General features: G+C 36.1%; 1 protein-coding gene across 7 annotated transcripts in view; it reads left to right on the top strand.

Annotated features, from left to right (window-relative positions):
* The window catches only part of SLC38A9 (solute carrier family 38 member 9), a 92,668-nt gene extending 82,931 nt beyond the window's left edge, over positions 1-9,737 (top strand). For 6 of the 7 annotated variants that reach the window (XM_047854545.1, XM_047854768.1, XM_047854467.1 and 3 more), the window contains 4 exons: positions 893-1,006; positions 2,422-2,570; positions 7,715-7,804; positions 8,967-9,737. In XM_047854545.1, the coding sequence (XP_047710501.1) occupies positions 893-1,006; positions 2,422-2,570; positions 7,715-7,804; positions 8,967-9,132 (519 nt within the window). In that variant the 3' untranslated portion in view covers positions 9,133-9,737. Of the gene's footprint in view, positions 1-892; positions 1,007-2,421; positions 2,633-7,714; positions 7,805-8,966 lie in introns of those variants that run through there. The other variant, XR_007151386.1, reaches the window with a different exon arrangement.
* The last annotated feature ends 2,857 nt before the right edge of the window (positions 9,738-12,594 follow it).

Genomic DNA, 12,594 nt, shown 5'->3' with positions numbered 1-12,594 from the left:
AAGCAATTTGTGTTTAAAATGAAAAATGAATAGGCTTCTTGCCATAATTTAGTTGTGCTGAATTGTTTGGCTCTAACTTTAGTGGTGATGGAGACCAGATTCGTGAGCTGTGGGATCTGTTCTGTTTGGATCTGACAGCTGGCTGTGTTAAATATCTTGGAGCCTTTTACTTCACATGGGGGTAGGAGGTCAGGAGGGTAGGAGCAGCAGTGGAAGAAAGCAACCCACTTGATTTAATATGCTGCATTTGTTTACTGCTTCCAATAATAACATTGTGCAGCTGTTTGAACAGCTGCCTTTTGATTTCCTTTTGTTTACTGTTTAGGTTTATTAAGCTTGTCTTTGATACCTGCTTACTGTCTGCCCTTTAACTAGCTTTTCTTCTTTATTAAATATATTTTTTAATGTGTACCAGTTTCTTTCAGCCTAGGCATGCTTTGATGGTTTAACACAGTCATTTTACTAAAAGAAGGAATTTTAATTCTGTCGGTCATACTGAAGATGGCTTATTTTGCTTTCTTATTGTCCCTTAGCTTTATTATTTTTAGTGAAATGTTTTTATAATTTGGTAAATAAATTACCTTAGAAATTAGTCATAATTTTCTGTTGAGTCACCACTTACATTAATTTACTAAATCTGCCAACTTGTAGCTTAATCTGCATACTCCAAAATAGTAAAAAAAAAAAAAGTCAGGTTAATTGTAAAGTATGTGAATTTTGTTTTATTTAGTTTCTGTGAACAGATTGGATACCTGGAAGGCACATACACACAAACACACATAGCAAAAAGATAAATCTTGTATTTATTTGTCAGTTTTCTTATTTAGTCTATTCAGGCAGACTTAACTGCAAATTTATTCAGTATCATGGGAATTTTGTTCTCTTTTTACAGGTGAGAGACTTGTCCATTGCTTATATGCTGGTGACATTAACCTACCTCTATATTGGAGTCCTGGTTTTTGCTTCATTTCCTTCACCACCATTAACCAAAGATTGCATAGAGCAGGTAAGGCACTAGGTACCCTCTCTTTGTGATTGTTTATACATTCATATCTGCAAAGCAGGCAGGGTGAGACAGTAGCAAGATACAATACCAGACAGACCTGGGTTTGAATACCATCTCTACTATTTACTGTACATGTGAGAATTTAGGCACCTTCCCTATCCTTTCCAAACTTAAGTTTTCTATCCCATGAAGCAGTATAATACATACACCATAGATTTTTAAAGAGATTCTTGAGAAAGCATACTGTATGCTGGCCTCTTTTGGTACTCAAATAGATGATTCCTATTGTGTGCATACTATTATTATTGTTTGGAAAACTGTTACTAGTGCTATTCATGAATTTATAAAACCTCCACTGAGAATACATTCAATCTCCTTATTTTGCAAAGCCCAGATCTGGAAATGTCCTGGATAATCTGATGTCTTTGCTCATCAGTCCCCAATAATAGGTCTAACACTCATTTTGTACTGCATGGCAGCCAGTAAAACAAAGACTATTTAACCATTAAAAAGAGAGGGAAAGACAGAATGAATAAAAGGAAAAAATTACAAAAAAGTTGCTATAAGTAATACTTTCTTTGATTTGGCCTATCATAAATTTAGGAATAGTATAGTTTCTAGTTTAATGTGACTGACAGATTTCTCACAAAAATAGCATTTTACAGATGGCTTTTTTTCTAGTCTCCAATTCCTCCAATAAGAAATTCCTCCAATAAGAGTGTTGTGGAATATACAGTGTGATTTATTATGGATGAATTATAAGAGTTATTTCAGCATAATAACATTAATAATGTTCTCATCTTTATAAGAGAAATAAGTTTGAGTTATTACTGTTATGATAGCTTGAAATGTTCTTCTTTTGATTTCCTTGATTCCAGAAGTTCTTTGGCAGGAAGATGCTTGCTGAAAATTCCCCCAATGTGAACAATCCCATATAAAGGCCACTCCCTTGGGAATAGGAATAGCTATGGTATTCTTATTTGAAAATTAAAAAAAAAAAATTCTGATTAACTTTTTTTTAGATGCCAAACTAAAATGGATAAAATCATGTAAGGAAATAAAAATAAATCCTTCTTTTAGTTATAGCCTGCAAATAGTAATGATACAAGGTGATCCAGAGCGAAGGGGAAGGTTTCTTTGTCATTTGTTTTAATGTCAAATCAACTGAAGACTGATACTTTTGTAAAACTGAATAAAAATGCGGCAATGTCAAATTTGTATCAAAGTTTCTAAACACTTATTTCAATTTCTGTACTTGGTTCATTGAAGAATAATAGTTAATGTAAACAGTTTGTGGATGAGCAAACCACAATTTGAGTTGCACCTATGTTCCAAAAAAAACAGACATTCCATTATATAAATTTGTATATACTGAATTGATTTTTAACATTACTTCATTATCTTTCTTGGATTAGAATTTTTTAGACAACTTCCCTAGCAGTGACATCCTGTCCTTCATTGCAAGGATATTCCTGCTGTTCCAGATGATGACTGTATACCCACTCCTAGGCTATTTGGCTCGAGTTCAGCTATTGGGCCATGTCTTCGGTGACATTTATCCTAGGTAAGGGCTCCTCTTCTGTTGGCCAGCAAGATGTGCCAAGCAACAAATGACTGTGCAAACAGGTCAGTTTAAAATGTGACTGATCCTTTTGCTATAAAAATTTGCCTAATGAAAATGGTTACTAAAGATAGGTCACTGGTGTTCTTTTCCCTGAAGAGCTTTAAAATTAGAAGCTACTTCCTTGTCCAGATTGATTTAAAGATAATCCCCTCGGGGCGCCTGGGTGGCTCAATCGGTTAAGCATCTGACTTCAGCTCAGGTCATGATCTCAAGGTTCGTGAGTTCGAGCCCCACATCAGGCTCTGTGCTGACAGCTCAGAGCCTGGAGCCTGCTTCTGATTCTGTGTCTCCCTCTCTCTCTGTGCCCTTCCCCCACTCACACTCTGTCTCTCTCTCTCAAAAATAAATAAACATCCAAAAAAAATTTTTTTAAGAAAGAAAGAAAGAAAGAAAGAAAGAAAGAAAGAAAGAAAGAAAATCCCCTCTAGTTTAGTTATATTAGCTCTGATATCAGTTATGTTTATCTTACGTTTTAGCTGCCAATTTATTTACACATTGCCAGGAAGTTAATAGTATATAGTACCTGTATTGGCAATGTATGGCTAATGAGAAGCAACTCTTTTATTTTAGTTATTGATTATTAATATTTACTCATATATTTATTAACATTCATGCATTAAAAAATTTTTTTAATGTTTATTCTTAAAAATTTTTTTTCAACGTTTATTTTTTATTTTTGGGACAGGGAGAGACAGAGCACGAACGGGGGAGGGGCAGAAAGAGAGGGAGACACAGAATCGGAAACAGGCTCCAGGCTCTGAGCCATCAGCCCAGAGCCTGACGTGGGGCTCGAACTCACGGACCGCGAGATCGTGACCTGGCTGAAGTCGGACGCTTAACCGACTGCGCCACCCAGGCGCCCCTTTAATGTTTATTCTTGAGACAGAGAGAGACAGAGAGAGAGACGGAGCATGAGCCAGGGAGGGGCAGAGAGAGAGGGAGACACAGAATACAAAGCAGCCTCCAGGCCCTGAGATGTTAGCACAGAATCCGACACAGGGCTCAAACTCATGCATGAACCGTGAGATCATGGCCTGAGCTAAAGTCGGATGCTCAAACGACTGAGCCACCAGGTGCCCCCAACATTCATGCATTTTTACATAAATCATAATTGTTTAGAAGTAAAGGTGAGATATATAACAAGTTTAAATTCCTATTTGTTCCTGTAACTACTGCTATAGTTTTCAGTCTCTTATTGGTGATAGAGCAGTTTTGAGTCCTTTTGAAAATCTGTTCAAAGCTAATCACCCTCATCCAAGAGAAATTTTCATAAACTGCTTCAGTGTTTCCCTAGAACTTCATGCTGGATTCCTGGTTAACTCCTGCTAACATTAAGTTTTAGTATAGATTCATCCTCGTAAAAAGTACCTAGTCCTAACCTATTTTACTTGTTGAAATAAATGGTCTTAAATGAAGAAAACTTTCATACAAAAAATTTTGTAATTACATTTACAGTAACCAGCTAAAACAAGTCTTCATCAGTTCTTCTCCAAAGTGAACTAATGCAGTATTTTCCCTCATTAACTAAATAATTAATATAAATATGTTTGTTTAAAAATAAAAAATCTATGAAAGCAAAAGTCCAGAGGTACCAGGTCTCTAGCATTGATAGTAGCAACAGCTACAGTTCTAACATTGCTCATCTTAAAGGTTGGATTTCAGTACATACAAGACTCCTATTGTGTTTATACCCTGTGTTGTATTTACATTCACCATAATAAATACAATGAAGACATAGATGAAAAAAATTCTAGGTAAATGAATTATTCCTGTTTTCTGCCATTATTTTGCATAATGGTGGCTATTAGAATGTTTTTTTCTTCTTGGAAATAGTCTGAAATTTCCCTTTCATGTTCACATTGCATTTCTTTCTCTACCACCAGGAACACACTACCATTTATCCTGCAGTTACAAGTCCTCTACAGACTGCATGATTCAGAGCATAATTTTTGAGCTCAGTACCTCCTTTATACTCTTAAAGTTTATTGAGAACCCCCAGGAACTTTATTTACCTTTTGTGAGTTATATCTATCAATATTTAACATATGAAAAATTAAAACTGAAAAATTTTTAAATATTAATGAATTTATTTAAAAAACATTAATAGGTTATTCAGTCGGTTGAGCGTCCAGCTTCAGCTCAGGTTATGATCTCATACTCTGTGAATTTGAGCCCCACGTCGGGCTCTGTGCTGACAGCTCAGATCTTGGAGCCTGCTTCAGATTCTGTGTCTCCTTCTCTCAACCTCTACACCCCCCAAAAGTAAATAGGCATTAAATAAAATATTTTTAAAAAGCAATAATATAAAACTATTACTTGTTTTAAAATAACATATTTATGAAAAATAATTATTTCCCAAAAAACTTTTATTTTACATTTTCCAAACTTTTTAAAGTTTTATTTATTTAAGTAATTTCTACACCCCACATGCGGCTTGAATTCACAAGCCTGAAACCAAGAGTCACATGCTCTTCCAACTAAGCCAGCAAGACACCCCACATTTTCAAAACTCTGATTTGCTAGAAGATAATTGGATTCTTCTATCTTCTGCATTCAGTCTGTTAAAATATGTTGTTTTCATTAAAATCTATGAAGAAAATCTACCCTCACATAGACATGTTGTTGGAAAAGCAGTCTTTTAATAGCCTTTTCAGACTATTGTGGATATTCTTCTTTGATACTTTGCCAAATTTTAACAAGTGGTAGTTTCCTATAAGTTAGTCAAATCAGAAATTCAGTATATTAAAACCCATTGGTCTGTCTTACACTTTGGATCCTTTACCCGTGATGTTTTTGTAACATCATGTTTAGTCACCTGGAAAATATCATTTCACTGATTTCTGCAGATCTTCCAAATGTTGACACACTTCCTTATAATATCAAAACCCACTTTCGTAATATTGCTACCAATTTCATTATAAACCTCTTTAAATATTGAAAAACTCAAACTGAGGGTGGCAAGTACAAGCTGTCCAAAATTCTAATTTTTACTTGAAAGCTCAAATTTTATCATTGACAACACATACACGTGTTTTCCTTGAAGTGACAAGATCATAAGCTTTCGTTTTTAAGAAAATGTCTGTCGGGGCACCTGGGTGGCTCAGTCGGTTAAGCGGCCGACTTCGGCTCAGGTCATGATCTCGCAGTCCGTGAGTTCGAGCCCTGCGTCAGGCTCTGTGCTGACCGCTCAGAGCCTGGAGCCTGTTTCTGATTCTGTGTCTCCCTCTCTCTCTGACCCTCCCCCGTTCATGCTCTGTCTCTCTCTGTCTCAAAAATAAATAAACGTCAAAAAAAAAAAAAATTAAAAAAAAGAAGAAGAAAATGTCTGTCTAACATCCGAGTCTGAAGAACCACAGTTTGTCTGCCTTTCAAATAAAAATAGCATTCATTGGAAAAAAGGGCTAGGTTGCTCTCCAGCTCAGTTGCACAAGTACTTTTCCTCAAGACAACCATTATACCTCACCATGCAGCAGATAAGCTGTATTATGTATTTCCTGTTTAATGACACAGAATAGCAAAAAGGTGTGTGTCCAAAACATGAAAGTTAATAAAACTAGTAACTTTTACTTTTTTATGAAGGACTATTTGTTTGAGAGTGTTTTGCAATAAAGCATACAGTATAGAATACAAAATGGTGCAACTGTCTATCCATGCTAAGGGGCCAGCAGTTTACCTACAATTGCTTTTGCAAAGCAAGTAATGTCTTTTATGATTTGAAATTAATTTTTACCTCAGTGACTTCCTGAAAAGGTATTGGGAACTTCCCTGGGGTTTGTGGTTACACTCAGAACCACTTCTTTGGAAAATACACAGCGTTGTTTCCTTTTATAACACAGAAATAACAAAAGAGCCATTGTCTCAAAGCTCTGGAGCAATTTTTAAAGTTGGAGTTTCTAGATAAATAATAAGATCTGGAAGCCTGAATATCTTTGTAATTCATGAGGATGTAGGACTAACTGCTTATTTGTGTAAATATTTTTCCTTATTCTCTATAATCTTTATCGGGTTTTAATTACCTTCTGATAACCTGGGCTCACAAGGTTGCTTTAAGGTATAAGTTTGGCTTTTAAGAATCAACTTTTTGGGAAATGGAGTTATTTCTTGAGCCTCAAACTTTATGTCCATTCTTTTTCTTTTTCTTTTTCTTTAAGTTTATTTATTTATTTTGAGAGAGAGTGAGAGAGAGCACATGCATGGGAGGGACAGAGAAAAAGGGAGAGAGAGAATCCCAAGCAGGCTCCACGCTGTTAGCACAAACCTGATGTGGGGCTTGAACTCAAGAACTGTGAGATCATGACCTGAGCCAAAATCAAGAGTTGGATGCTTAACCAACTGGGCGATCCAGGCACCCCTACATTGTTTTTCTATTCATTATTTTCTATTCACTGAATATCTTTAAGTGACTGAACCTGAAGGATGAAAACCTGCCCATTTTGCCTTTTCCCTTAAAGTAAATAAATACTTTACAGAAAAACACATAGAAAGTTTGTTAAATACAGAAAAGGGGCAAAATTACTCCAAATCCCAAATCATAACACAATTATTACTGCCTTTTTAGTATAGTTCCTTTTGATATCTTTTCAAATGTTTTCAGATTTTCTGTAGTAAAAATCTAGCTAGCTTTTTTCCAAGTTGTCTAGATGACTTTTTACCATCTAGGTAACAATAATAAGTTATTTTGAATACTTTTTAATATATCCCATCAGGTAAATTATTACCTTGCTGTATATCTAGGATACTTCTGGTTTTGCCACAAATATCTTGAAGTTAATGGCTTTTTTCATATTTTTGTTTATTAAGAAATTCCAAATGCAATTATGGACCAAAGGGTGTGAACTCTGATACACACTAGTTTGTTCTGACAAATCTTAACCTATTCATATATTTATACAAAAGGAGCAAGGTCACTGTCCCATCACTATCATTGAGTACTATCATTGCCTTCAATTTTTGCTGCGATTTTATTGTCAAGTTTAAGACATTTTCATTTTAAAAATATTAGTAATGAATTTTATTCTCATGTTAATGGTTATAATTTGCCTGTTTTTATTTTTATCTTTTCTTCCAAACTCCTCAACTTCTAGCATTTTCCACGTGCTGATTCTTAATCTAATTATTGTGGGAGCTGGAGTAATCATGGCCTGTTTCTACCCAAACATAGGAGGAATCATAAGGTACAGCCTATAAGGAAACTCTGTCCCTTCATATATTGGCCTTTATTTTTATGGTTTTCCTGTTGATATTGTTGTTGTTGTTAATTTAATTATATGAAATTATTGTATTTAAAACTGGTAACATTCAAATGTAGTTCTCTGCTGTCAAAGTGCTCATGATCTTCCATCCCTGCTTCTTCCTGATTCTAGAAGCCCCATTATCCCTTGGGCATCTTTCCCCTTCTCTTTTTCTTTTATACCTTTTTCTCTTTATACAAGATAAAAAAAATTTTATATAAAATCTGTAACTTCTTGGAGTACCTGAAGATCTCTAGTATGTTAAGGCTGTGTTCTAAGTTTTTAAATCCATTTCTACTCAAGAACGTGTTTCACTATGAGTTGCAGTCAGAGAGTGAGAGTTGAGATGGGAGTTTAGATCCCATATGGCTCTTTACTTAATATATTTTCTCTAAAAATGTTGTGATGGGTTGAATAGATGGGGAGTGAAGTTGTGACCTCAAATTCTCATGGAATACTGGGCTGATTTCTCTTCCTTGACTATAGAAAGCAGGGCTGAGTCACTTTTTTGAAGACCCTTACCTAAGAAAGTAGCAAGAATCAGGAGAGAGCATTGGTCTGATGCTTATTGAATATAATGGACTTTCAAGTTTCTGTTAAGCTAAGGATAGGGTAAAGAAGAAGAAAGTGCGGATCTGACAGTCTTTTGTTGAGGTATTTTTGTTACTATCTTTGATAATTATGCTGAACACCAGAGAGATACTCATCTGTTCTCCTTCTCAAGCAGATGCTAGCAGTCCTTCAAAGACTCAGAATGCATAATTAGTTTATAAAAGATCAAAGATAGGAAGCCTGTCTCCAGATGTTTCTGAGGAAGCAGCCACAAACATGGAGACGTAGAAGAACTATGGAGATTGGAGAGATGCATAAAAAACTCTGTCAAGCAGATGCTATAAAGATGAACAGGAAATAATATTTTATATTAGCGTAGCAAGTAAAATGTTTTCAACTGACATGCATTATGTCTACAACACTTGAATCAAAAATAATTTTGTTGCCTTATTAGACTAAAGAGGGTTTAAATGGTACTATATTTACCTTAATTATAAATCAGCAAAAACAAAATGCAAGATTAATATTAATCCACAAAGTTTTTATTTCACAGGTATTCAGGAGCAGCATGCGGCCTGGCCTTTGTATTCATATACCCATCTCTCATCTATATAATTTCCCTCCACCAAGAAGACCGTCTGACATGGCCGAAATTAATCTTTCACGTTTTCATCATCATTTTGGGCCTGGCTAATTTGATTGTTCAGTTTTTTATGTGAAATACTCAATGTTTTCTCAAGATCTTTTGTGGTATTTTCAACTTTGACAACAATTCCACATAAATTCACTTGTAAATGGTGTTATTGCTGTAATTCTAAATGTTTTCCTAAGATAATTTGGGGGGAAAAAAGGGAAATGGAGGTCCATTAATAAGTAATTTTGATTAGAGTGGAAAAGGGGGCAATGATCTTTATCTTTTTTCATATTCACCACCTCCTCATTCTCACTGTCTTTTCTGAGTAGAAGCGTAAGCCCTTAGGAAAAATCACGCTAGTTTTTGCTTTTACAGTTTTAAGGTGCATAGGTTTATTTTGACTACAGTAAAGATTCTCAGGGTGTCACAGCAACTATTGCCAGATGCTATGTCTGTTTTATGTTTGAATGTATTCACTTTCATTTTATTACTTGCTAGATCATTTCTGCAGTTTGTCCAAACATTTACTGTTTGGGACAGTAAACCAAATACCTCATTTTTAAAAAGAAATTTCCATGGCATCAGTGTTAATAGAGTGAACTCTTAACTGCATCCTTAATCTCTGTTTAAAAGAGAGAAAGAATGTCAGTATAAGCTTTGTGGTCATGAAATTCACACAAAATAAAAGAACTGGGAGAGTTTATTGCTGTCTGACTCCTTTTGTTTCTAATCTAGTACCAGTGACTTAGGTCAGAATTCTAGTTCCCCCAGCCACATTTTGCATAGGAACCACTATGGTTGTCTCCATCAACACAAGAGGACTCTTACTTTTTGGATTTCTGAGCATTGCATAGGATGTCATGACAGGACCAATGGGGAAGAATATAGGAAACCTGGCAAAGAATGTCAGGTACATGAGTCCCTATAAGAGAGAAAGGAAATGGAGAAGGGACTGGAAAAGTGAGGCTTCCTTCCTAGTGTGTTGGGGATTAATCCAGGAAATGATTAATTCTGTTTGAGGTAAGACTTCCAAGAACTGGTTCCCCAACCACTCCACTGCTTACTTCTTAAATGGCAGAGAAGAGGTTAAATCCCTGAATCTGAGAAAAGGATTAGGGAGTCCAAATTTTTTTTTTAATTTTTAATGTTTATTTATTTTTTGAGAAAAAGAGACACAGAGTGTGAATGGGGAAGGGTCAGAGAGATAGGAGGACACAGAATCTGAAGTGGGTTCCTGGCTCTGAGCTGTCAGCACAGAGCCCAATGCAGGGCTCAAACTCACAAAGGGTGAGATCAGACCTGAGCCAAAGTCGAATGCTCAACTCACTGAGCCGCCCAGATGCCCCCTCCTTTTTTTAAAATTCAATTAGTTAACATACAGTGTAGTCTTGTCTTCAGGAACAGAGCCCAGTAATTCATCTCTTACCTATGACACTCACTGCCCATCCCCACAATGCCCTCCTTAATGCCCATCACCCATTCAACCCATCCTCCCACCCACCTCCCCTCCAGCCACCCTCAGTTTGTTCTCTGTATTTAGGAGTCTCTTATGGTTTGCTTCCCTCTCTGTTTCTATCTTATTTTTTCTTCCCTTCCCCTATGTTCATCTGTTGTGTTTCTCAAATTTCACATAGGAGTGAATCATATGTTATCTGTCTTTCCCTGACTGACTTATTTTGCTTAGCAAAATATACTCTAGTTCCATCCATGTTGTTGCAAATGGAAAAAAATCTCATTCTTTTTCATGGCCGAGTAGTATTCCATTGTATATAGGTACCACATCATCTTCCTCTATTCATCAGTCAATGGACATTTGGGCTGTTTCCATAGTTTGGCTATTGATAGTGCTGCTGTAAACATTGGGGCACATGTGCTCCTTCAAATCAGCATTTTTGTATCCTTTGGATAAATATCTTGTAGTGCAATTGATGGATCATAGGGTAGTTCTATTTTTAATTTTTTGAGGAAACTCCATACTGTTTTCCAGAGTGGCTGCACAGGTTTGCATTCCCGCCAACAGTGCCAGAGGTTCCCTTTTCTCCACATCCTCACCAACACCTGTTGTGTCCTGAGTTGTTAATTTTAGTCACACTGACTGGTGTAAGGTGGTATCTCTTTGTGGTTTTGATTTGTATTTCCCTGATGATGAGTGATGTTGGGTATCTTTTCCTTTGTCTGTTAGCCATTTGGATATCTTCTTTGGAAAAGTGCCTATTCATGTCTTCTGCCCATTTCTTCGCTGGAGTATTTTTTTTTTTTGGGGGGGGTGTTGAGGTTGGTAAGTTCTTTATAGATTTCAGATACTAATCCTTTATTCAAGATGTCATTTGCAAATATCTTCCCTTCTGTCCATGCCTTTTAGTTTTGTTGATTGTTTCCTTTGCTGTGCAGAGGATTTTTATCTTGATGAGGTCCCAATAACTCATTTTTGCTTTTGTTTCCCTTGCCTCTGGAGACATATCAAGAAGTTGCTGCAGCCTAGGTCAAAGAGGTTGCTGCCTGTTTTCTCCTGTAGGATTTTGATAGTTTCCTATCTCACATTTAGGTCTTTCACGCATTTTGAATTGTTTTTTGTATGGTGTAAGAAAGTGGTCCAGTTTCACTCTTTGCATGTCGTTGTCCAGTTCTCCCAGCACCATTTGCTGAAGAGACTGTCTTTTTTCCATGGGATACTCTTTCCTGCTTTGTCAAAGACTAGTTGCCCATATCTTTGTGGGTCCATTTCTGGGTTCTGTATTGTGTTCCATTGATCTTTGTGTCTGTTTTTGTGCCAATACCATACTGTCTTGATGATTTCAGCTTTGTAATACAGCTTAAAGTCTGGAATTATGCCTCTAGCTTTGGTTTTCTTTTTCAACATGACTTTGGCTATTCAGGGTCTTTTCTGGTTCCATACAAATGTTAGGATTGTTTTTCTAGCTCTGTGAAGAATGCTGGTGTTATTTTGATAGGGATTGCAATGAATGTGTACATTGCTGTAGGTAGTGTCAACATTTTAACAATAGTCTTCCAATTCATGAGCATGGAATTTTTTCCCATATCTTTGTGTCTTCTTCAACTTCTTTCATAAGCTTTCTATAGTTTTCAGCATACAGATCTTTTACCTCTTTTTACCTGGGTTTTTTCCTAGGTTTCTTATGAGTTTTGGTGCAATTGTAAATGGGATTGATTCCTTGATATCTCTTCTGCTCCATTATTGTTGTATAGAAATGCAACTGATTTCTGTATATTGATTTTATATCCTGCAACTTTGCTGGATTCATATATAAACTCTGGCAGTTTTTTTGTGGAGTCTTTCAGGTGTTCCATGTAGAGTATCATGTCATCTCCAAAGAATGAAAGTTTGACTTCTTCCTTGCCAATTTAGATGCCTTTTACTTCTTTTTGTTGTCTGATTACTAAGGCTAGGACTTCCAACACTATGTTGAATAACAGTGGTGAGAGTGGACATCCCTGTCATGTTCCTGACCATAGGGGAAAAGGTCTCAGTTTTTCCCTGCTGAGGATGATATTAGCAGTGGGTCTTTCATATATGGCCTACATGATC

Source organism: Prionailurus viverrinus, chromosome A1 (assembly GCF_022837055.1).
Source record: "Prionailurus viverrinus isolate Anna chromosome A1, UM_Priviv_1.0, whole genome shotgun sequence".
NCBI classification, from domain to species: domain Eukaryota; kingdom Metazoa; phylum Chordata; class Mammalia; order Carnivora; family Felidae; genus Prionailurus; species Prionailurus viverrinus.
Note: the sequence above shows the minus strand (reverse complement) of the source record. Positions and strands in the feature narration are given on the sequence as shown.